The 27,252-nt window shown below is 38.9% G+C and overlaps 1 protein-coding gene across 3 annotated transcripts in view; it reads right to left on the reverse strand.

Annotated features, from left to right (window-relative positions):
* ATP6V1H (ATPase H+ transporting V1 subunit H) overlaps positions 1 to 27,252 on the reverse strand; it is a 149,160-nt gene that overhangs the window by 120,131 nt on the left and 1,777 nt on the right. For 2 of the 3 annotated variants that reach the window (XM_032316051.1, XM_032316052.1), the window contains 5 exons: positions 17,498 to 17,600; positions 16,405 to 16,494; positions 5,832 to 5,945; positions 4,916 to 5,020; positions 1,567 to 1,620 (listed from right to left, as the gene is read on the reverse strand). In XM_032316051.1, the coding sequence (XP_032171942.1) occupies positions 1,567 to 1,620; positions 4,916 to 5,020; positions 5,832 to 5,945; positions 16,405 to 16,494; positions 17,498 to 17,600 (466 nt within the window). The remainder of the gene's footprint in view (positions 1 to 1,566; positions 1,621 to 4,915; positions 5,021 to 5,831; positions 5,946 to 16,404; positions 16,495 to 17,497; positions 17,601 to 27,252) is intronic. The other variant, XM_032316053.1, reaches the window with a different exon arrangement.

Consider the following 27,252-nt stretch of genomic DNA (forward strand, 5'->3'; position numbering starts at 1 on the left):
GGAAAAAGTAAGAACCTTCCGGACGAGCCAGCATGTTTAAAGTTTGAAGGGTATGAAAGGGAAGAAGGTCAAAAATCGAAGGTCATCTTTTCCTTACCTACTATTACCTCTGATGCTATTTCTGCTTGGGATGTATGTGTAGGAGTCTACCAGGTAAACCACTTTGACTAATGTATGCCAATTCAATTAATTAGTTTTATTTTTCAAATACACTGGACAGAAAAGAACATCATGTTCATGTTTTTCAGAAAAGAACATTACTCATTATGTAAGCTTTAATAATTTACAAGCACGTTAATCACTCAAATTTATAAGATACATAATTCTTTAAATACCTTTTTAAAAATTTATCAATAACTCCAAAACATGAATTAAATTATTTTTCAGAATTTCAAACCCGTAAAAACTCAAGTCATGAAATAAAAGATTCTCAATTTAAACATGTGCTTATGACTGAATATCTAGACTTCCAACCTATCACCTCCTTACCCCACTCTGACCCCAAGATTGTTCATGTAGTTCTACACCTTGTTCTGATTCCTCTTCAGAAGGTTAACAGCCACTTTCTGGCCTAACACACTATTTGTCAAGTCCTTCAATACCTGCCCCAAGAGAAGCCCTGCTTTTGGCTTTGAAAATGGGTTCTGCTGTCACCTCCAGTGTCAGAGCACACAAACAGATATATTCCATGCTGATTACAGAAGTACTGTCAATTAATATGGATATGAAATGGCTCCTACACAGCTTTATTTAGGTCTACCACAGGCGGGTGGGAGACACCACCCTCTGAAGATGCCTTCCAGTTTCCCAGAGATATTTCCCACTAACGAAGATAGATGCACCTCACCTACATTTCCTTCTTTTTTCCCTCTCTTATTCTCAATTAGCTCTAATCATGCCAACCCTTACTTGTCCAAACTTATTGCCAGTTCTTGAAGTATTCAAAATATAACAAAGATAAACTGCTCCCAAATGGGGAAGATAAGTCCAACCAAGAAGGAAACTTGGGGAGACGTGATTAATTTTAACCTTTACCCTTTGGGCTCTACAAAAATGTGGGGAGAGTTAGGCCAAAAAAAAGGGAAGGTAGGGGTTCTGCCCAACACATACCCCACATAAAGCCTTGAACAACACTGTGCAAGTAATGAGCTTTATCCCATCAGGAAACTGAAATGTTTCCAACTCCTTGACACACTGTTCACATATCTGTTAAGCAGATGTTGGACAGGTTATCAAACAATGAAAGCATGAAGAGAGTAAGTAACTTTATGATTTCTCACTCCAGCTGTACATCTGAATTCAGACTCTTGCCTTGATTCTCAGGTCTAAGATAAAGGGACCTGAAAAGAAGAGCAACAGGGAAGAGCAAGTCTCCTGTCTACCAACAGACCATAAATATTTATTTATACATAAATATAGAGTTTTTACAATGCTATTAACCTAACTGAAGGTTAATATGGATTTACATTTGGGGAACTAGTAAACATCTTTAAAATTTTAAATGACTCAAAATAACTTATATTCATGGTGTTAGGAGTCCAGTGAATTAAGAAGGAATATACTTACATCACTTGAAGAGACTGTTCCTGTTTCAACAGCGACACCGCTACCACGCAGTTTCTATTACGAAATAAATAACTTATTACTTAGTTTTGTTTTTAATTTTATCCTAATTTATCAGCTTATGAAAGGGAGCTAAGCAAATTTTATTATTTTTATTTCCTAATCCTACTTAATGGAGTATCATCAACTAATAAAAAGCATGGGGATGACACAAAATATTCTAAATATTACAGTCTTCCAGACAACTTAATTAAAAATGGAACAATAATAAACTGAATACTAAGCTCCACTAAATTTCGTAAGTGAAGCTGGTACAAATTTCCAAGTCTCAGAATTTACTTACTGAATAGTTTTTCAAGGAAGAGGACCATCTTAAACTGAACCATCTACAATATATTTTGTGGCAAAGCTTTTAAAATAGGTGTCTAGTAATGAGAAGATTCTACACAGAACTTAGATTATCAACAGCAATCCTAGCAAGTTATAATGACAATCAGAACTTCACATGTTATATAATGTCTAAATGATATATAAAAATGACTGAAGAAAAGTTAAGGTAGAAAGCCAAAGGTTGAATGTACAAGAGAAAAGTAGTAATGAATTTCTGAAAGGAAATTTTTATTTAGTTTTATTCAAACTGATTTTATTTAGTATCTACTAATTGCCAGGCATGAGGCCACCTGCAACCCAAAGAGAATGCTTAAACTACCAAAAAAGAAAAAGCTCTTAAATGTCACTATAAAGTCAACAAAATATCAAACTTGCAACTAATTTGGACATTTGAAAGTTTATTTCTATTAAAATTATGAAATTGTGGTTCTTTTTATGAGGGAGAAAACACTAACAATAGAGAAAAAGAGATCTAGTGCCATCACGTGACATTTAAGCAAAACAGCAAACAGAATGCCAAATAATCCTAGGTTTCATTCCTTAAACAAGAAGTCTGTAATTTGATCCTGATAGAAAGCTATGGAATAAGTGTCTGCCCACAGCAAAAGAGACAGTGCAATTCAGATCCTAGCAGAAGCAGTGACCAGACTCTGAGAGGCAAAGCCAGAAGGGGCCTAAGCACCCTGAAGAGTCACTTTGTAGCAGGACTTGGAAAGCAGAAACACTGAACCAGAACTACTTAAAGCCAAAGACTTGATGATAAGAAGAATGCACCAGAAAGATAAAGAAAAGGTCTTTTAAAGTATTTATCTAATACCAAGAAGCTCTGTTCTAATAAAGACTGTTCTAGACACTGAAATATTTTGCTTCCACTAGTGATGATAAAGATATTTCCCCCAATTCTTGGACACAGTTATAACATAGTTAATCATTCCAAAAGTAATAAATCATCTGCAAGGCACCATATAAATGTTATTCTTGTGAGGGAAAATCTAAGATGAAACAACCCAAAATGTTAGTGGCAAGCTACAGTATACATTCTTTCCTACCAATTTTCATTTTATGAATCCAGTTACAACACAGCCTCACTACCATTACCATAAAGCTAACGCAAAAACAGACTGAAGTTGTTCAAATGAAGAACTAATTTCAAAAAAGAAAAAAAGGGGTGGGGGGAAGGTTAAGCATTCTGACCCTATATGATACACACCTAGAAATTTAAAAGCTCATCTTTACACACCTATTTTTCATGTTCTAAGTATGTTTTTTAAATACTTCACAAATTCAGTAAAATCCACAAATTTGTGGCTCTTGTAAAAATACCTTTGAAAACTAAGCCATGGGTGCCTAGATGTCTCAAGTCAGTTAAGCATCCAGCTCTTGGTTTCAACTCGGATTGTAGGATCGAGTTCTGCAACAGGCTCCACGCTCAACAGAGTTTGCTTCTCAACAGAGTCTGCTTCTCCCCTCCTTCTCCTTCTGCCCCTCCCCCTGCTCTCAAGTTCTCTTTCTCTAAAATAAATAAATCTTTAAAAAAAAAAAAAAACCTAAGCCATACAGACTGTTAAGATTTATGCTATTGACATAAAAAATAATAATGTTCAATACACTCCAAAATATCCCTATTCAAATATAAAAGACAATTAGATTTCCCCAAAAAGGCAAGCAACGATAAAACAAAAAGTAAACCAAGTAAATGTCATGGTGTCTCTCCTATGTCTCAAATTAAAATCTATTATAATGTCACCTGAAATCTGAATTACAAATTTATTTCAAACAGACATTTATTTGTAATCGAACACTATTTCAATGCACTAAGTACCTATATTATTTTCCTGGTCCCATTCCTCACATAAGACATTCCCACACCAAAATCCCATTCTCTTTTATGCTTTCTCCCCCAGAATACTCCTTCCCCACCCACATTCATTTCATTCCCTTTCTGAGATCACTCCCAGTTCCCCCTTACCACTAATATTAGTCACTGGAAGCCTAAAAGAAAGAACCACTGAGCCACCATAAGTGTCCTACCTTTTGCCTGTCCCAGGGAACTATGCAGACAAAAACAGAAAACCTGACATTTTCCCCATCATTTAACCACCAAGTTATTTTCTTCATGGAGAAGTAGAGCTAGAGAGGTCTGAAAGCAACCAAGATGACCACTAAGCAGGCTTCATGTTTAACCTTAGGACCAAATGTTCTAAGTGACAGTAAATCCTGGGAAGGTGCCACTGTGCAATGGTTACCTCGCAGCTGTACCCAGCAGCTCCAGGCTTACCTGGGGGCACCTGGAAGCCTGGTATGGACTCTTGAGAAAGACCAGAATAACTGGATTGATTGATCAATGATCTGTGTAATGTGCTGTCTGTAAAACTCCCCTGACAGCGCCCAGAGATAGTTTGTTTACTGGTGTAACAAGTCAGACAGCTTGGCCTGGTTTTGTGACCAGAAGGACATTAACGATCTCACTAGAAACTTACGAAGAGCTCTCCCCAAACCCAAGATTTCCTGCACAAATCCTGAAAGTTCAGAGTCTCCAAGGCAGACATGGGAGCTGCACCTGAAGTCTCTCAGTCTGAAGCTTGCCTACACTCTGTGTCCTGCTATACTGTTTCCTTTTTCCTTCTTACAAGCCTTACATGAGTATGCTGTCTGGAATGTGCAACTCCTCTCAGTTCTTCCACCTATGTGAGCTCGGCAGCCACCTGGGAAGAGACTCCTTGCCCACTGAAGAGCATGAAAGGAAAATCCCAAGTGGCAGAAGACAGAAAGGTATGAGTTGAAGCTAGTCAATGAAAGAAAAAGTGAAGCATACTACCATACCTGAGAGTAGTTTGACTTACTTATCAAGTTCAAAACGGCATAATTTTAATATAACTTTTTTGTAATTTCCCGAATAGCTGAATATGGGTGTCACATTCCCTTCAAAGATACTAAAAAAAAAAAAAAAAGTGTCTTTTACCTGTGAACTCAGCTGAGTTTTTATCCAATTGAAATAGTAATTTAAGTCACTGCCTTCCATTAGTTCCTTCCCCCAAGCTGCTAACTTTGCAATAATTCTTGCTGCCTGAAAAATAAGAAATGTATTTGAATACTACATTGGTTGATTCTAAAATCACATCATATACCTTTAAAAGCAGGATTCACAACCACTTTGCTGTGATTTTTTTTTCAATATTCAACTCCTTCCAAATAAGTTTGTAAAATATATTTTGCAATACAGTCAAAATATATTTTTAAACAGTTCCTTTCACATGCTCAAAAATGTTTTACTAACAGCAGTTCTTGATTTGAAAAGTTTAAAGACATCTACTGAAATGAACAGCCTCAGGAGCTCCGCTACTGCAGCCCACTCCACGCTGGGAATAGAAAATGCTTGTACAAAGATTTACTCTCTCAACTCTTCTCTCATACCTTCTCTATACTCCATAAAGGACTGTTCAGTGTTAAGCCTTCCAAAGATAGTCTTCCAGGGTAAGTTTAAAACAGAAGTGTGTTTAAGATATTAAAAGAACAAGTAATTACTAAATTAAAATAAAAATTAAGCACAGTGGCTACTTCTAAACAAAATTTTACTTCTATAGCAAAACACAGGTTAATCCTATCACAATCTAAAGCTCTTTTTGCATGCAATCTAGCAAAGACTTTTATGCTAATGAACTCTACAAATACTCTACAAAACTTTAACTGTATCAAAGCAACTCCATCTCCTCTGTCTTCCCAATATCCCCACACTACTAACCATCAATAAGGAAACACTGCTTTGAAAAATTAACATTACAGCCTTTACTCCTCTGGGAACTGGGACATTACCAAGTCGTAAACAGCCCACATGTGTTTCTTCCCCAAATCAGAAATTTGATCAATTCAAAATTTACCATATGAACAGTGAAGAGATCCTGCCGATTCAACATTGGCAGAAAGTAGGACCAGGCAGTGTTCTTGCTGCGTTTAGCATAGTCAAAGAAAATACTAACCCGCTGGTGATTTTCCTAAAAAAGAAAAGAAATATCATTAATCGGAATGCATTATACTACTGTGCACTGCTTCTCAACCTTTCATTCTGTGTCCCATCAGTCAGTGTGATTTTCTTCCTCCAGTTGTTATTACGGGTCCAGGGTGATGAGGGGGGCAGGCATACGTACTTTAAAAATAAAATCACCTTTGGGAAGGGCCTAGGTGGCTCAGTCAGTTAAGCACCTGACTCTTGATTTTGGCTCAGGTCATAATCTCAGGGTTGTGAGATCGAGCCCTACTTTGGGCTCCATACTCAGTGAGGAGTCTGCTTGAGATTCTCTCTCTCCCTCTCCCTCCACCCCTCCCCACCAGCACAAGCACATGCGCAGGTGCATGCTCTCTCTCCTTCTCTAATAAACAAATAAAACTTTAAAAATATAAAATAAACCATGAGAGACTATGGACTCTAAAAAACAATCTGAGGGTTTTGAAGGGACGGGGGGGTGGGTGGTTGGGGGAACCAGGTGGTGGGTATTGGAGAGGGCACGGAGTGCATGGAGCACTGGGTGTGGTGCAAAAACAATGAATACTGTTACGCTGAAAATAAATTTAAAAAATTAAAAACATATATATATATAAAATAAAATAAAATCACCTTTAATTATTGTGATTAGCTTTAAGTCAAGTGAGCCAAGCTAGCAGATCTCAACCCTGCAGGACGTAGCATCTAAATTACATTTAATCTGAGCCTGCACCTCTGACCTACCCTTCCCAATGTTTTTTCCACACAAATAAAATCAGGTTACTCCTAAATATTATGATAGAAAAATCAGGGCAGATAAAGATATCAAAAAAACAGCATATAACACTAGCAGAAAGACAGAGGATTTGAAAAACAATTAATTCTTAGCCCAAAACAAGCATACTCTACCTCTCACCTAAATTTTACCTGCCTTTCACTGGCTCAAATATACTTTCTGATTCACTAAATGAATATAGTTCTAAGTAGCAGCTTTGGTAAAAGCACAAAAAAAAACCCCACATAAACAATAATTTTTCAGATCAACACTTAATTCTTTTTAAATATATTGTTTTTAATCTTGGTCTGCTAACAGGTACCTATTTGAGGAAGAGACTAACATCTCTAAGTAATGAATCATTTATTATTCAAAATAACAATTGCAAGTTACGATGATTTTATCAAGGACTCAAAATTTGGATAGGTCATCATTTACTCCATTGGTGTGTTATTTCCCAAGTTAAAACTGTAATATCATTGCACATAACTGAACAAAGTAGACTACATACAGAAAGAACAGAAAATATTTTTGCATTTTAAATAAGTTTAAAATTCATCTCCCTTGAGGTGTCTGGGTGATTCAGTCAATTAAGTCTCTGACTCTTGGGGTGCCTGAGTGGCTCAGTCATTAAGCGTCTGCCTTCAGCTCAGGTCATAATCTCAGAGTCCGGAGATCAAGCCCCACATTGAGCTCCCCGCTTAGCGGGAAGCCTGCTTCTCCCACTCCCCCTATTTGTGTTCTCTCCCTTGCTCTGTCTCTGTCAAATAAATAAATAAAAACTTTTTTAAGAAAACTCTCTGACTCTTGATTTCAGCTCAGGTCGATTTCAGAGTTGTGAGATCGAACCCCACATGGTGCTCCCCACTCAGCAGGGATTCTGCTTGAGATTCTCTCTCTCCCTCCCCCTCTACCCCGTCCCCTGTTCTCTCTTGCTCGCTCTCTCAAGTAAGTAAATAAAATCTTTCTTTTAAAGATTTTATTAATTTATTTGACACAGAGAGATCACAAGTAGGCAGAGAGGCAGGCGGGGTGGGGAGGGGAAAGCAGGCTCCCTGCTGAGCAGGACTCGATCCCAGGACCCTGAGATCATGACCTTAGCTGAAAGCAGAAGCTTAACCCACTGAGCCATCCAGATGACCAGTAAATAAAATCTTTTAAAAAAATTCATTTTTCTTGACTTTGTAGTCAAGAAAGTGGTTTTGTGGTTTCAATTCCTGCTTAAAAACATATCTTACAGAGGAGGAGTTAAGATGGCAGAGCAGCAAGGCACTCTAAGCTAGCCTCATGGATCCAACACAGCTGAATCAACCAAATCATTTTGATCAGAGGATTAAGAAAATCTGCACAACTTAACTTTTTTTTAAGATTTTATTTATTTATTTGAGAGAGTACAAGAGAGAGCATGAGGCAGGGGGTGGAGGGAGAGGGAGAAACAGGCTCCTTAGCTGAGCAGGGAACCTGATGCGGGGCTCCAAACCAGGACCCTGGGATCAGGACCCTGAGCCCAAGGCAGACACTTCATCAACAAAGCCACCCAGGTGCCCCCAGGACTCTGTGATTTAGAGTATTTTAGAAATGGAAACTATAACTGAAGGAAACACAAACACTAAATTTGGGGATATTTAAAGACCAACCCTACCAATTTTCTCTCCTCCCGATCAATACCCTCTTTGCTGATTCCCTTGGTAATGGATTTAAGGCTCCCAACCCTTGAGACTGGGGTTTTAAGGTTCTGTCATTTCAAATTGTGTTGAATAACTTATAACTAGTTACAAATAATTTGGTGGGAGGTAGCTCCTACACCCTCTTCAGTTGTAGAACTCTTCAGACAGAACATGGCTGACGCAAAGTTCAAAGACATGAAGTAGGAGAGAGAAAAGCCATGGTGCCCTGAAAGGGAGGCAGCCCTTTTGGTGTAGGGAAGCCAGGGAGAGTGAGAGCAGGGGAGCAAGCAGCATGTAGGGTTCGCAAAAGATGCTGCAGTGTGGGGAACTCCTGGGTTGCACTAAGAGAGAACACTCCCCGTCCTGAGTACACTTGGAAGAGGCTATCTATTGACTTTAAAGAGGAAAGGCCCACCAAGCAACACTCATCAGGCAGAGAGATGTGTACACAGAGGACAGAAAACCTGGTCTTCAGCTTTTCCTGGGGCACAACAGACTCCAGCCACCCTGCATAAGCCCTGAGACTGCTTTTCTGGGACAGAATGGAACAAGGTGTACCAGGAGGCTCTCTACTATGGGGTAAGGGAGAGGGTCTGAGTCTTGCCTGGCCCTTTAAGATTTGGAGTTTTGAATCCCAGTCCCTGGCCAGAGCTAAAACACAGAACCATGATGCCAGGCATGCCCAAGCACAGACAGGTTGAGGGCAGGGGTCTGACAAAAGCCAGGGACACACAAGGAAAGACTGTTCACTATACTGTGAGGACTTCGTAAACAACAGTGGCTGTGAGTTCCCCTTCTGGGGGACAAGAGGGTAGAGTAGCACCATTTTTCCAAACATATACACTCACACACACCCAGCCCACCAGCACCATAGGATTTCAGAGAGAAACACAGTGCCTCCAGTGGAGGCTGGAGTCCCCTACACCAAACCCCACACCCCTGCACCCAGCAAGGGCATCCTTACAATGGCAAATGTGACTGTGAGCCAGCCCAGCAGGCTTCTCCCTCAGAAGACTAACACAGGCCCCCGTGTGTGACAAGCCTACCAATCACAGAGTGCTCCAAAGAATCAGCTTCAGTTCTGGTGGTACGAGAACAAGGCTTTCTTTTTATTTTATTTATTTATTTATTTATCTATTTATTTATTTATTTTTATTTACTTTACTTTTTATTTTTTATGTAATTTTTTATTCATTTTCTTTTTTTCTTTTTTCTTTGATATCAGGTTTAGGTTTTTTTGTTCATTTGTTGGCTTGTTTCTTTCCTTTTCTCATTTTTTGGATCAGGGTTTTTTTCTTTTTCTTTTTCTTTTCTTTTTTCCTTCTTTCTTATTCCTTAGAATCAGGCTTATGGTTTCTATTTGTCTGTTTGCTTTTTTGTTCCTTTTCCTTTTCTCTGTTCTTGAATCAGAATCCTTTTTTTTAAATCAGACTTAAACAAATCAAAGCACACTTAGTTAAAGGTCCAAGCAGGAAGAACTCTGTACAGAGTACCGACCTGTGGTATAGAGCTACCAAAAGACAACATCAGAGTCCACACAGCATACACCAAAATCACCCATATACCAGAATCACCCCCTTAAGCTCCAGGCCCTAGACAGTGTATTACCCCTTTCTAATACAGTATTACTCTCTTGAGCAGGAAGCATAACAAGCTTTCATAATATGCAAAAGACAGAAACCTAAACATAATGACAAGATGGAGGAATTCTCCCCAAAAGAAAGATCAAGAAGAAATCACAGCCAGGGAATTGCTCAAAACAGATATTATCAATATATCCGAACAAGAATTTAGAACAACAGTCATAAGGATACTAGCAGGGTTTGAAAGAAGCATAGAAGACACCAGAAAAACCCTGGCTGCAGAGATAAAGACCTAAAAACCAGTCAGGCAGAAATAAAGGCTATCACTGAGATACAGAACCAACTGGATGTAATCACAATGAGAATGGAAGAAGCAGAGGATCAAATAGATAATACAGAAGATAAAATTAAGGAAAATAATGAAGATGAAAAGAAGAGGGAAAGAAAACTATTAGATCAAAAATATAGACCTCAGGAACTCAGAGATTCCTCAACACACAGTAATATCTATATCTGTATCACAGGAGTCCCAGAAGAACAAGAAAAAGGGATAGAAGGTTTATTTGAACGAACACGGCTGAGAATTTCCCTAATCTGGGGAAGGAAATAGTCATTCAAGTTGAAAGAGGCACAGAGAAATCCCCTCAAAACCAACAAAAACAGGTCAACACCAAGATACAGCACAGTAAAACTTGCAAAATACAAAGATAAAGAGAGAATTCTGGAAATCAGTTAGGGACAGAAGGTCCTTATAACCGACAAAGTTGAACACATAAGGTTAGCAGAGACCTATCCATGGAAATCTGGCTGGCCAGAAAGCAGTGGCATGATATATTCAATGTGCTGAATGGGAAAAGTATGCAGCCAAGAATACTTTACCTAGCAAGGCTGTCATTCACAATAGGAGAAATACAGAGTTTCCAAGATAAGTAAAAACTAAAGAAGTTCGTGAACACTAAAGCAGCTCTGGAAATATTAAAAGGAGCCCTTTGAGTGGACAAGAGAGACCAAAAGCAACAAAGACTAGAAAGGAACAGACAAAATCCACAGGAATAGCAACTTTACAGGTGGCACTAATTTTATATCTACCAATAACTGCTCTGAATGTAAAATGACTCAGTGCTCTGATCAAAAGATACAGGGTATCAGAATGGATTAAAAAAAAAAAAAAAAAAAAACAAGGCCTATCAAAATACTGCTTACAAGAGATCTCATTTTAGACCCAAAGACACCTCCAGGTGAAAGTGAAAGGGTGAACAACAATCTATCATGCTAATGAATATCAAGAGAAAGCTGGGCTAGTCATACTTTAAGCAGACAAACTAGATTTGTAAATCAAAGACTGTACCAAGAGATAAAGAAGAGCACTATATCATAATAAAAGGTTCTATTCATCAAGAAGGTCTAACAATAGTAAATATTTATCCCCTACTTGTGAACAGCTAAATACAGAAATAAATTAGTAACAAACATAAAGAAACTCACTGATAACAATATAATAATACTAGGGTACTTTAACACCTCACTCACAGGAATGGACAGATCATTTAAGCAGAAAATCAACAAGGAATCTATCTATGGCTTTCAATGACACACTGGACAAGATAGACTGAACAGATAGACTCAAGGCATTTCATTCTACAGCAGCAGAATACACATTCTTCTTGAGTGCACGTGGAACATTCTCCAGGACAGATCACATACTGGGTCACAGATGAGGCCTCAACCAGTACAAAAAGATTGAGATAATGCCATGCATATTTTCAGATCACAACTCTGTGAAACTTGAAGTTCAACCACAAGAAAAATTTTTGAAAGACTACAAATACATAGAGGTTAAAGAATACCCTACTAAAGAATGAATGGGTTAACCAGAAAATTAAAGAAGAAATTTTTTTAAAAAAACCCACATGGAAGCAAATGAAAATGAAAACACAACAGTCCTAAAGCTTTGGGACATAGCAAAGGCAGTCATAAAAGAAAAGTATATATAGCAATAAAGGCCTTCCTCAAGAAGCAAGAAAAGTCTCAAACACACAACTTAACATTACAACTAAAGGAGCAGGAAAAAAGAACAGGAAATAAAGCCTAAAACCAGCAGAAGAAGGGAAATAATTAAGATGAAAGCAGAAACCACGGATACAGGAATGAGAAAAACATTAGAACAGATCAATGAAACCAGGAGCTAGTTCTTTGAAAGAATTAACAAAATTGATAAACCCGCAGCCAGACTTACCAAAAGAGAAGAGAAAGGACCCAAATAAATAAAATAACAAATGAGAGAGGAGAGAGATCACAACCAATTGCACAGAAATGCAAACAATTGTAAGAGAATATTATGAGCAATAATATGCAAACAAATTAGGCAATCTGGGAAAAAAATGGATAAATTCCTAGAAGAAATAGAAAATTTGAACAGACCATTAACCAGCAAAGAAACTGAATCAATAATCAAAATTCCCCCCAAAAAATAGAGTCCAGGATCGGATAGCTTCCCAGGGAAATTCTATCAAACAATGAAATAAGAATTAATACCTATTCTTCTGAGGCTAGCCCAAAAAAAAGAAGTGGAAGGAAAACTTCCAAACTCCTTTTATGAGACCAAAAACTTGAATTTGAATAAAACAAATAAGCAAAACTTATCTTCCACCCATCACTGTTCCAGGTACTCAAGTCACAAACCTTTTTTTTTTTTTTTTAAAGATTTTATTTATTTATTTGGCAGACAGAGATCACAGAGAAGCAGGCAGAGAGAGAGGAGGAAGCAGGCTCCCTGCTGAGCAGAGAGCCCGATGCGGGGCTCGATCCCAGGACCCTGGGATCATGAACTGAGCCGAAGGCAGAGGCTTTAACCCACTGAGCCACCCAGGTGCCCCACAAGTCACAAACCTTTAAGAATAAGAATAAAGCCCTTCTTCTCAAAGCCATTTAATAATTGCTGTTGATACCTGAGCACCAAAAAAAAAATCTTAATCTTCAAAATTATGTACCTAAAACTGAACAGGTAAGAAAAAAAAACAAGCAATTCTGTCCAAAACTATTCTATCCAGAAGTGTGAAGAATAAAATAACTGAATCACAAACAGGAAACCATTTGAAATTACGGTATTTTTTTTAAACAGCACAAGAAATCAAAGTTTGTGCAAATTTCTCAATGTAACTAAAATGTTACCAATAAAATCAACTGTTAAAATGTATTTAATCAATAGCTAAGGATAATGTCAGCTACCTAAATCTGAATCCCTCATAAAAAACAGGTCAACAGGAAAAGAAAAAAAACTGTATTTGAACATGTTCAACTTTAGATCCAAAAATGTGAAAGTCTGACAATGCCCTCTGTTGGCAAGGTTGCAGAGACACAGGCATTCTTGTATGTCAGTGGGACTGCAAAATGGAATTTTATGGCAATAGCTTACCAAAACTATGTATGTAGTACTCTTTTGCCCAGCAATCCTATTTCGAGGCATTTACCACGAAGTACACTCCCAACCCATATGAAAATAGATTTGCCCAAGGTTATATCGGCTTTATTTCTCATTACAAAATATTGGAACCACATTTTGGTCCAACATCTTAGCGAGGCTGCTCCCCACACCTCACGATGCCACCCAAGGACAATAAGAAGAAAGATGCCAGAAAGCCAGCCAAGAAAGACAAAGACCTAGTGAGCAAATCTGAAGGCAAAGCCAAAAAGAAGCAGTCCAAAGGTTCAGCACATGCTCAATAAGCTTGTCTTGCTTGACAAAGCCACATATGACAAATTCTGTAAAGATGTTCCCAACGATAAAGGTTAACCCCAGTTGTTGCCCAAGACTGAAATTCATGGTACCCCAGCCAGGAAAGTCCTTCAGGAGCTCCTCATAAAGGATTTATCAACTGGTTTCAAAATAGAGCTCAAGTAATTTACACCGAAAGCACCAACGGTGGAGATCTACCAGCTACTGGTGAAGATGCATGATCAGGCCCAACCCAATGAACATTTCAAAAAATAAACCTTTTTTCAACTCAAATAAATATGTATATGAGCTAACCTCAATGTCATCATATGAGAGACTGATTAAGTAAACTACAGTACATCCAATACTTTGTTGTAAGGAGACTGGCTGGCTCAATCAGAGGGTGTGCAATTCTTGATCTTAGGGTTGTAAGTTTGAACCCCACATTGGGCGTAGAGAATACTTAAAAATAAAGTCTTTAAAAAAAAAAGTATTTTGTTTTTATCAAAAAAGAGTATCTCAGAATGGATATGGAATGATTTCTGGCATATTCTGTTAAGTGAGATGAGTAAAATATAAGAGATGGTATTTGGTACATGCTTTTTGTAAGAAAGAGAAGGAAGTATGTATCTGCCTATTTATGCAGGGGGGAAAAAACAGGAAGAATAAACCAGAAATCAATGATACCAGTTACCTAACAAGAGTTAGGTAGGAATGCAAGGGATGGGAGTGAGGGTTTGGTGACATTTGTCTGAGCATTATCTTTTCTGTACAGTTTTGACTTCTGGAAGCATGTTAGTGTTTTACATAATCAAAAATAATAAAACAAAATCTGTAAGAATGAGAAGAAAATAAGTAGAACACCAAAAAACACAAATGACCCTAACTGTATTTCAAGAAAAATGATATAACTACTCTGAAAGAAACCTGAACACAATTCACTGGCTACATACATACTCTCAGCTTAAAGAAAAGTACCGCAAACAAATACTGAACTCTAGATAAAGGGTTCACTCTTCACAGCTGTATGGGTCAGCCATTTTGAAACTCCTTTCCTTGTGCTGGGTGGAACAGACAAGTAAATATACAAAGGACAAGAGGAATTCACAATTTCACTGTCATAGAATAGTTACAAATACAGAAAAGGGAGATTAGAATGAACTAATGTTGAGCTGAAATGAAACTGATATAGTATGGACTCATGGCTTCTAATTTACAGATAAATGTATAAAAAGTGAGGGTATTTGTGGGGCACCTGAGTGGCTCAGTCAGTTAAGCATCTCTTTGGCTCAGGTCATGATCCCAGGGTCCTAGGATCAAGTCCCTCATCAGGCTCCTTGCTCAGCGGAAGGAGCCTGCTTCTCCCCCTACTCCCCACTCCTGCTCTCTCTTGCTATCTCTGTCTCTCAAATACATAAAATCTTTTTAAAAAATGAAGATATTTGTGTGTGCAAGCATGTATGTGTTGTATGTATGTATACACATATAAATAAAACCAAAGTCTGCATGCCAATTCAAGCCTGTTCATTCTAGGTACAATCCTATATAGTAATCAGGATAACCAAGGCAGACCACAACATTCCCCATTTTTCTTAACTTTACTAAAGGAAAAAATACTAAGAGAGACCATGATCATTCTCAGACAGGCCTGTATCAGTCCAGGCTGGATACTGACCCTTACTCATATTATAAAATCACTACATTACTATAAATGACATGAGGGTCCCTAAGTAGACAGCACTGTACTTCTTAATTAACTTCTGTACCTTCAATTACAATCAGTACAACAACTGGAACATAGAAGGCCATCAATAATGTTTTTCCTTGGGGCGCCTGGGTGGCTCAGTGGGTTAAGCCGCTGCCTTCGGCTCAGGTCATGATCTCAGCGTCCTGGGATCGAGTCCCGCATCGGGCTCTCTGCTCAGCAGGGAGCCTGCTTGCCTCTCTCTCTCTCTGCCTGCCTCTCTGTCTACTTGTAATCTCTCTCTGTCAAATAAATAAATAAAATCTTTAAAAAAAATAATAATAATAATGTTTTTCCTTGTAAACTGATGGAACAATGCTCCACATAAGAAACCACACTGATACTGTTCTTCAAGTCCTGAGACATGCAGTCAGGTACTGGATTTAGCAGCCAGGTGCCCTGTCTCAAAGAGAACCACTCAGTACACCAAGATTTTAAACCTAAATTACACTCTGTTGTAAAATACAAAACTGTGAATAAGGGAGGCCCCTCTGTGTTGAGAGACAGTAAAAGAGTAAATAGAAACTTTATGCAACTGGAAAAGTCTGATGATAAGCAAAATGTTCTCCAAAGAGACAAGACTTTGAGGGCAAGCACCTTGCCTGCATTCAGCACTGAAGCCCCAGTGCTTGGCACTGACTTGAAACATATAGCAGGGGCATTGAAATCTGTTGAATGACTGAAAGGGAAAAAGCCACATTGCCCGTAAGTACAAAGAACATCCAGAAAGCCTCAAGTGATTCACCCAAAATTGTTGCTATTTGACATAGAACTCCTAAGGTATTACGGGGAAAAAATACAGATTGATTACCAGATATCCTAAAAAACAAAAGTAGCCCGTGTGGGGGCATTCCCATCTTTAACACTATTAGCAATTACAACTCTAAAAGAGAACCCATGGTATAAGTGAAACCATAAAAAATACTGTTACTGCATGGAATACAAACTAATGAAGTCAGCAAATGTATTAAGTAAAGAATATACCTACCTGCAGCATATCATCTACCATAGTTAATATGTACTGAACTGTCTGTTCTTTGGAGATATGGGTCATCAAATTTATAAAGGTTTTAGCACACTGAAAAAGAAAAAGTAATGTTAACTTATTTTCAACTACAAAAAACATTTTAATGGAATTTCAGCAAAATATTATTTCTCTTGCATAAATTCTAATACAAATGCTATTACCAACAGATCTCAATTACAAAAAATGGATACTTTTTACAAATACTTTGATGAAGTATGATAGAAACATACTATGACTTGCATTCAATTTTGACCATTTTTAATGATAAATTTCAAAGTGTTTACTACTTTTAACAGACCTAGTAACTATAACTCTTGACTGACTGTGGTAACATAAAGATTAAGTTACACAGACAACCAAAAATTATCAGTGATTTTGATTTGGGGTTGTTTTTGGTTTTGTTTTTTCATTTGCTGGGAAGCAGAACACTACAGCAACAAGGGATTAGGATTAGAATCAGAAGGCCATGAACTGTCTCCATCCTACAACATTTCAACTATGTGATAATCTCTGGAATTCAACAAAAACTGGAGCTAACAGTATGTTTCCTCACAGATTTCCCAGGATTGTTGCGAGAATCAGACTGAGTTGCATACAGGCTCTTTCAGGCCATCAAGACCCCATATTAGAAAATCTGATGGTCATATTCTAGAAATTTTCTTAAATTCCTTAAAAAATGTTCTTAAAAAAAAAGTTAAGCAACTTTAAAAGCAAAATATACTTTGAAACTTAATTTCCCTTCTAGGAATCTATTCCAGAAAGATTTTTAGAAATGCAGAAAAGGATAGAGGAATAAACATACCCAATATAACATTTTTCCAAAATGAGCAAAGAGAACTGGAAATCTTGTCTTCCAATAAAGACAAACACAAAATGTCTTTTTATTGGAAAATGTCTTTTTATTGGAAGACAAAAATGTCTTCCAATAAAAAAGGACTTTTAGCTAAATTATGATGTGTACCTACAATGGAATGTCATAAAGTCATTAAAACTCTTTTCTAGTATTTTTAATGACACAAGGAGGTGTTGATGACATAATGTTTATATCCCTCACCTGACTGCCTTCAGTTTGGAGCATCTCTTGCTTCTCTTCAGGACTTCTTTTCATTTCAAACCTTTGAATGAATTCACAATCTTCAGCAGAAATCATCTGCCCCCTAGAAAGTAAGAGTAACTTGGGTTTTCTCAATAAAAGTCAATCACCACCGTGAGCAAGGGATACAGGAATCTCCCATCTTTCTCCTCTCTCCCTGGGAGTTAACCACTAGGGTGGGCACACAGGTCCTGGCAGCAGATAGACCTGAGTGAAAGCCTGGCTCCACCACTTACTGATCATCCAACCTCTCTGGACCTGAGTTAATTTATCTGCAAGGTGGGAATAATATCCACATTGCCTTTAGGGGCTGATTTGAAGATGATATTAGATGATTCATTAAGGTGGTTAGCATAGTGCTTAGCCCACAGAAGCACTAAATAACTGACACCTCTTAGACTGTCCAAAGTCTCACCCTATCCCCTATCCCCCTCACAGCCAAACAATTCACTTGGTTTTCTACTCCATCAAGACCAAAGCCACTTTATACGAACTTCTACAATCATTACCTCCAGTATATTCTCATATTCCCTCCAGACTCAGAAAAATGTGATCTTCCTCCTCTCTGAAAAAATAACCTTTCCATCCTGACCACTTGTCCTCCCACCAATCATCCCACATTATCCTGTTTTCCTCTTACTTCTTTCAGGGGTCCCTTCTTCAGTGGTTCTTTGCTCCCCAAGGCTTCTTCCCAAGCTCAATCCTTGGAATCTTATTTTTCTCTCCCAAATTCTTTCCTTCAGTGAGATTCAAACCAAGAGAGTCTAGCCTTTTTTCTCTGCCAAACCATCTCAGTCTTCCACCTCTTACCATTTTCACAAATTCAGCCTCATCACAACTGAACCATCATCACCTTCCCTTCCAACCAGGCATGACCTCACAGCTGACTCGTCAACAACTCAAACCCTGTCTGATGCTTCCTTATAAAAAGACCTGTCAGCAAAACAGCCTTGCTAGTCTCTATGACACTGGATACTTCAGGACATACACCAATCTTTTCAGACTATCAGTATAGTGGGGAAAGTAGAGAATTTGCATCATTATGAGGAAGAGTTCCAACTGCAACTGTGAAATTTTGGTATGTCACTACCCCTCTGAGCAATGTTTGCCACACCAGTAAAATGGAAATTATAATACTACCTGCCCTACTCCACTGAACAGTTGTGAAAAAAATATTAAGAAAAAGCACCTGATGAATATAAGCATGAAGTAAATACAAGTTTAAAAATTTAAAATGCTTTGGGTGCCTGGGTGGCTCTGTGGGTTAAAGCCTCTGCCTTCCACTCGGGTCATGATCTCGGGGTCCTGGGATCGAGCCCCATATTGGGCTCTCTGCTCAGCAGGGAGCCTACTTCCCCCTTTCTCTCTGCCTGCCTCTCTGCCTACTTGTGATCTCTGTCAAATAAATAAAGTCTTTTTTAAAAATTTTTCTTTAAATTAAAAATGTTTATAATATGCTCCGTCAATAAATAGCATCAATATATTGTTTAACTCAGTAGTTTTAAAAACTGCCCTTCCCCACCCCATGCCCCCAAGTATATCGAGAGAATAATGTACCACAAAAGCCCAACAGTGAAAACAATGAATTTGAAGCAGGTTTCCCCCACATGCATAGTTACATGTAGTCCTTTTTCAGATCTGTCTTTGATTGGATTCCTGGTGGCAGGCCTTGACATGGAGGTTGGTGCGTGGGCAATCTATGTAGGCAGTGCTCCCTAGAGGGCCCAGGGAAGGGGTGGAGAGCACCGGACGTTGAAGGGAAAGAGCCCAGCCCAGATTCAGGCAAAGTCCTGAAGAGAACAGGTCTCTGACCACATAGGAGAGTCTGGGAAGGTGAGATCCTCAGACCTATGCCCTCCCACAATACAAGGGAACCAAACTTTCAAACTTCCTGATACTCCTCCCCACAACCCCACCTTCCTCCAAAGATCTTGACTTTCAAGTATTCAACATGTCAGTGTTTTATTTTACCCCTTCTGGGTTTTCTATATACTACTACTATATACTAAACTATTTTATATCCTGTTAACTTGCTTCTGGATTTTGTAATCTACTGCTGTCATTCTTGTATCAGTTACACAGTTTGAAGCTTGTAACCTTGTTTTCACATATGCTCCTTTTTTTTTAACATGGCTTTTTTTGGTAAACTATTCTCATGCATTGGATTTTATCAACAAACCTTTCCTTACCAACCCAAACGGGAATTTCAAGTCCTTATTTTTCTAGATTCCTAAGGCAAGTGAAAACGTGACCATTTCCTGACACTCTCTTCCTGAGCTTCCGGATTCTTCTTGTCCTCCTCAAAAGACTCATCAGTGTTCTTCACAGACTCCTTATCTCCTATCCTGTGCCTCAGGTTCTATGGAAGGCTCTCTCCATTTGCACTCCTTAAAACCTCCCTGAGTGCTCTCCACTAGCTCTGTGTAGGTAGCTTACGGTCTGAGGCCCAGGCTGCCCTCCTGCAGTCCCCTCTCACACACGGGGACCTCTCCTTCAATAGAAGAAGCACACAGGCACTCCAAACCCTCCGAGGCAGAAATGACATCACTAACATATATCCCTACACACACTCCACCGCAGCCTGGTTAATGGGATAACGAAAGTGCAAAGAAAGCGGGGGGAGGCACTTTGCCCTGTTTTCTCCATGGCTAAGCACTTCACATACCAGGCAGGAATAAATGCACTCTGTACCCTGGGATAGACCAGCAAGGTCATCCCGTCCAGCGATGGCCCCAAAATAAACACAGTCTTTTTCATAAACCTGAACTTCCTAGCTAAACCAATTTCAGCCCCAAATTCTGCTATGCTGATGTATAAAAGCATATCATAACCTTTGCAGATAGGATAATCATGTGAAAAAGTTATGGTTTTTCTACCATGACTAAAGCGTACAATGAAGGTTACACTTGGTAACCTTATCAATTCTATGGCTTTCTTTTCCATTTAAATAATTGGTTTTTATTTCGTAAGCCAGTTCTGAAATCTGTCTTTCCTGCATTTGTTTCAAGTAACCTTCTTCTTTTCTTGCTTAAATTCTTTTGTCTCTCAATCTTCCTTGGACAGTCCCATCACCTAGCAAGTTAGGGACTCTGGTCTCTTTTCTAATGACCTGAGACCACTCAGACACCAGTCCTAGCCATCCTTCCACCTACCATCAGTCTCCTCCTGACTTCCCTGTCTCTGGAGTGGCTCAGGCCTAAGGTAACAATCCACCAAAGGGTTTCCTTGCTTTTGATTCACCCCACATCCCTCTCACCTACCACCAGCCAGCTTTCTCAAGCATACATCTAACAGTATTTCTCCTTTCGTATCAGTCAGACTGTGAATTTGAATGGCAATTCTACCTAGCACCTAGGTAAAGGCATTCAGGAAAAATCTCTTGAATCAACTGACTAATTAAAACCTGTATCAGCAGGTACATGTTACTTAACCTATCTGCACAGCTATCTGCTCTTCTTTAAAATAAGGCCAAAAATAAATAAATAAATAAATAAATAAATAAGGCCAGAAAAACAGATCCTACTGTTGACATGGAAGCAACATGAAACAGTCCATGACTTACCAAGTACATTACTCCTTTCCCAAACACTGTCTCCACCACTGCCCAACATCTACTCTACCCATTAATGATCTAATCACCCAAGATCAACTATCAGCCTGTGTGTCAGGCACCTTTAAGAACAGGTAACACAGCAGTGAATTAAACATCCCTCTTTGAGCTTGCATCGCAGGGAGGAAAACAAAAACAGACAAATACAAAAATAATTTTTTTTAAAGATTTTATTTATTTACCTGACAGAGAGAGATCACAAGCAGATGGAGAGGCAGGCAGAGAGGGAGATAGAGGGAAGCAGGCTCCCTGCTGAGCAGAGAGCCCGATGTGGGACTCGATCCCAGGACCCCGAGATCATGACCTGAGCCAAAGGCAGTGGCTTAACCCACTGAGCCACCCGGGCGCCCTCAAAAATAATTTTTTAAATACACACATGCATACCATAATGCCAGGACATTAAATGCTATGAAAACAAAACTGAAGCTTGGTAAAGAGCTAGAAAGTGCTAACAGAGGAAAGAATATATTCTCGGTGGATTACAGTGAAGGCCTTTCTTCTTTTTTTTAAATTAAGATTTATTTATTTATTTTAGAGACAGAGAGTGCACAGGCAGGGGGAGAGGCAGAGGAAGAGAGAGGAAAAGCAGACTACCCACTGAGCAGGGAGTCTGACACAAGGCTTGATCTCAAGACCCTGAGGTCATGACCTGAGCCAAAACCAAGAGTCAGAGGCTTAACCAACTGAGCCACCCAGGCGCCCCACAGTGAAGGCCTTTCTGAACACACCTGTGCAGAAAACTGCATGAAGTCAATGAGCTGAGTGATCTAGGGAGGAACTTCCAGACAGAGGTCTAAGTCCAAGCACAGTGGAGCAGCAGTAGCTTCAAAGAGCAAGAAAAGCAGAGTTGCTGTATATCTGTGACCAGGGTGGCATAATCTGATTTATATTTTCAAAATGACTGTCACTGCATTGTAAAGAACTGCTCTTCAATTCCAGTTCTAGATATTTATCCCTGGAAAACAAACACTAATTCAAAGATATGTGCACCCCAGTGTTTACTGCTGCATTATTTACAATAGTCAAGATATAGAAGCAACCTAAGTGACCACCAACAGACATAAGGATAAGGAAAATGTGGTATATACACAAAGGAATATCATGCAGCCATAAAAAAGGATGAGCTCTCGCCCTTTGGGACAACATGGATGGACCTAGAGGGTAATAGTAAGGTAAGTAAGTCTTGGTAGGTGACTCTTGGTTTTGGCTCAGGTCATGACCTCCGGGTCCTGAGATCAAGCCTTGTGTCAGACTCCCTGCTCAGTGGGTAGTCTGCTTTTCCTCTCTCTTCCTCTGCCTCTCCCCCTGCCCGTGTACTCTCTGTCTCTAAAATAAATAAATAAATCTAAATTTTAAAAAAAGAAGAAAGGCCTTCACTGTAATCCACCAAGAATATATTCTTTCCTCTGTTAGCACTTTCTAGCTCTTTACCAAGCTTCAGTTTTGTTTTCATAGCATTTAGTGTCCTAGCATTAAGTCAGGAAGTAAGTCAGACACAGAGAAAAATCCTGCACATTTCACTTATGTGTGAAGTCAAAAAAACAAAACAGAACAAAAGAGAAACACATTCATAGATACAGAGAACAAGCAGTGATGAGTAAAGGAGAGGGGAGTGAGGGGAAGGGCGATTAAGAGGTACAAACCTACAGTTACAAAATAAATAAATCATGGGGATGAAAAGGACAGCACAGGGAATATGGTCAATCATATTGTACTAACTTTGTGTGGTGACAGGTGGCAGCTAGACCCACCAAGATGATCACTTCATAATGTATAAAAATATCCAATCACTATGTTGTACACCTGAAATTAACATAACATTATAGTCAATTAAATCAATTTTTTAATTTAAAAAAAGCAGACTTGCTCCTATGGGGGACAATGAAACCTGACACAGCAGGCAAGGGTCTGTTAAGAAGAGAGCATGTGAAAATGACAGTACAGACAAAAGGTTGATATCCAGGATCTATAATGAATTCCTCAAACTCAACACACACGAAACAGGCAAACATATCAAAAAATGGGCAGAAGATATGAACAGACACTTCTCCAATCAAGACATACCAATGGCTATCAGACACATGAAAAAATGTTCATCATCATTAGCCCTCAGGGAGATTCAAATTAAAACCACACTGAGATATCACCTTACACCAGTTAGAATGGCCAAAATTAACAAAACAGGAAACAACATATGTTGGAGAGGATGTGGAGAAAGGGGAACCCTCTTACACTGTTGGTGGGAATGCAAGTTGGTGCAGCCTCTTTGGAGAACAGTGTGGAGATTCCTCAAGAAATTAAAAATAGAACTTCCCTATGACCCTGCAATTGCACTCCTGGGTATTTACCCCAAAGATACAGATGTAGTGAAAAGAAGGGCCATCTGTACCCCAATGTTTATAGCAGCAATGGCCACGGTCGCCAAACTATGGAAAGAACCAAGATTCCCTTCAACGGACGAATGGATAAGGAAGATGTGGTCCATATACACTATGGAGTATTATGCCTCCATCAGAAAGGATGAATACCCAACTTTTGTAGCAACATGGACGGGACTGGAAGAGATTATGCTGAGTGAAGTAAGTCAAGCAGAGAGAGTCAATTATCATATGGTTTCACTTATTTGTGGAGCATAACAAATATCATGGAGGACAACGGGTGTTAGAGAGGAGAAGGGAGTCGGGGTATATTGGAAGGGGAGGTGAATCACGAGAGACTATGGACTTTGAAAAACAATCTGAGGTGTTTGAAGTGGTGGGGGTGTGGGAGGTTGGGGTACCAGGTGGTAGGTATTATAGAGGGCACAGATTGCATGGAGCACTGGGTGTGGTGAAAAAATAATGAATAGTTTTTCTGAAAATAAATAAATTGAAAAAATTTAAAAAAAAAAAAAAAAAAGAAGAGAGCATGTGAGAGATAATGACAGCTTACACATGGCAGTGAAAGTGGAGCTAGAGAAAAAGTGGTAAGATCTGGGATGAGTTCTGACGCAGAGCTAAAAGAATTTGTCTGTATATGGTTAGTTATGGAAGAGAAGTGTCAAAATGCTCGATGGGTTTGGGCCTCCAAAGCCAGTGAAGGAAGGTGCCACAAACCGGCCTGCAGCAGCCGGGAGAAAGCCCCACCCAATTACCTGAGGCTCCCCTAGTGCTGCATGTTCTTCCCCAATTCAGCCCCCCACCGCTCCTCTGCTTGGACAACTCCCACGAGTATCTTCATGTATTCTGTGAAGTCATTCCTAAAGCTCCCAAATAATTATTCGTTCCCTGCTTTTGCTTTTTGAGAAAACTTCACATATATTTCCATTTTAATGCTTCCCACTTTTTATTACTGAATCTTTTTTATTTAAAGTTCTGTTTCCTCATCAGACCTTATACTCAAGTGGGAGAATGATATTTTACAATATTTTATGATTCTTGGATCCTCAGGATAGAGTTTTACTAGATTCTATCTTGACTAATAGATAGCCATGTCCATTCATTTAAGTACAGTATAGTTCAATTACTAAGAAAAAGTTTAACCAAACAAACATACATTTTTAAAACACTGTATTTTCATAATAACGTGTTAGTCCATATGGGCTAGAGCATATTGGCCTTTTGACATTAGAGGACTTTTCCAAGGGTTTTATTTTTATCAGAATAAGATGTGATACAAGATTCCCTGAGAACTCATGTGTCATGGATGGCCCCAATGACTTGTAAGCTCTTTGGGGTACATTTAACATCCACCAATGTCCCCTAAACAGTTGGCTCAACAGCAGGCACACAGTAACATTTGATGAACATTTGTATACAGATATACAGAGTAGAGAAGCTTTATAAAGAAATGCATGAGATGGACAACAAAGTAAAGGACAGAAGTAGGAATGAGACTACAACTTACTAGTACAGAGGCCTTGGAAAAAAAGGAACAGAAGAGAAAGCAATTAAAAATCTACATTGGGGAGGGGGGCCTTGGTGGCTCAGTGGGTTAAAGCCTCTGCCTTCGGCTCAGGTCATGATCTCAGAGTCCTAGGATCAAGCCCCGTATTGGGCTCTCTGCTCGGCAGGGAGCCTGCTTCCCTCTCTCTCTCTGCCTGCTTCTCTGCCTACTTATGATCTCTGTCAAATAAATAAATAAAATCTTTTAAAAAGAAAAAAAAATCTACATGGAATTAAAAATGTTCCATGCATGCTAGGGAACTTCTGCAGTCAGCCAGTGCCTTATGGTCAGTAACAATATCACTCTATTTAGGTTATAAACAGAGTCCAGCTTTATAAACATGAAACTCCTTGTCCTCTAGTCTAAACACACTTTGGACTAAAATTAGGAAACAGAACTTGAAATCCTAATTTCACAGGGGCTTTAAACAACTACACAGATAGAGATAAAGAGAGAAAACATCACAAAGTCCCTCCTCCTCTTGCCCTTGAGTCCATGGCCCCATAACAATCCAGTCCCTTAAAGCAGGAATCCAGACTCATCTTAGATTTTTTTTTCACCCTCATACATTAAATCAATCACTAAGACTTTCTCAAATCTATCCAGTTCTATCCATTCCAATAATCTGAATACTGCTAAAGTCTCACCCCTAGCTCTAGGTTTGTTTCCACAAATCTACCCTCTACTTTGACAACAGAACAATCCAACCAAAAAGCAATCTGACATCTAACCCCCACTTACAAACATTGGTTGTTCCCAATACCTACAACAGCAATTTTAAAACTCTGTTCCTGGAGGCGCCTTCACAACTGGCTCCTTGCTGCCTCCAGCCTCAGCCCTCTGCACTGCCTGCCTCCAAAACATGTTTTATTCCCCACCTAAAATGCAGCTTTTAATTCTCTACCTTTGAAAACCTCCCAACAGGAAAGCCTCCCAGAGGTAGAATTAACTGTCATTTTTCTGTCCACCTATATCGTTCCCTGTGTACCTTTCTACTATCTCAGTTAACATACCAAATTTAAATGATCTGTTTATATATTTGACTACCTACCAGATTATAAATTTATCTTTTGAAGCCTCAAAGCCTAGAAAAATGCCTCACACTTGAAGGCAGGAATAAATGTTTGATAAGTGACTAAATTAACAGAAATAAATGCATCATTTTTATACACTCCATGTCCCTCTTACAGCAAAGAAAACTGTTAAATATAAAACTAAAGATTCCTTGGGGCACCTGGGTGGCTCAGTGGGTTAAAGCCTCTGCCTTCGGCTCAGGTCATGATCCCAGGGTCCTGGGATCGAGCCCCACATCAGGCTCTCTGCTCGTTGGGGAGCCTGCTTCCTCCTCTCTCTCTCTCTCTGCCTACTTGTGATCTCTGTCTGTCAAGTGAATAAATAAAATCTTAAAAAAAAAAACTAAACTAAATATTCCTCAATTTGTTTTTCAAAATGTATATGCAAATCTTAACTGAATTTCCTTAATAAATCACTTATAAGTATACCAAAATAAACAGATATGAACTAAAGTCAGTATGATAAACTACAGTTAAGAATAAACTCTTACTTTATAGATAAATACAGAACACCAGCATGCTAAATCTTAATGCATACAAGAAAGAAAAGGAAAGAACCAAAATTAATTAACAGTATATTCAACATACTGTTTGTATTCAACTGTGTTAATACTTTAAGTACACTATTTGAGCAACAACTCTATCTATCCCCATTTCACATTTACTTCAGTGAATCTCAGAGAAGTTAACAGATTTACTGAAAATTACCAGTCTAGTAGACAGAAGAAACAGAATTCCTAAACCCAGGTTTTGAAATTCAGAATCGACACTGTTTTTACTAGTTCTATAAGCCATTCTGCAACACCTCCATCCCCACATTGATCACCAAGGCACAACAACAAGCCAGTCTGGAAGGCTTTGCCCATTATGCCCTTCCTTAGCTACAGATCCCATGAACACGCTGCCCACACTTCCCACTCATTCAAAAAGCACAACTTTCCAGACAGAAAAGATCAAAACTGCTCTGAGTGGCTCTGTTCCCCTGCTAGAGCCTCAGGCTGTTTCCAGCACCTCTTATGTCAAGTAAGAATTCTAAGGAGGAAGTGTTTTCTTCCACATTTATTAGCATTTTTCCCAGTATTCCTCTCATAGAAGCATGATCATGAACA

The sequence above is a fragment of the Mustela erminea genome, chromosome 16 (assembly GCF_009829155.1).
Source record: "Mustela erminea isolate mMusErm1 chromosome 16, mMusErm1.Pri, whole genome shotgun sequence".
NCBI lineage: Eukaryota > Metazoa > Chordata > Mammalia > Carnivora > Mustelidae > Mustela > Mustela erminea.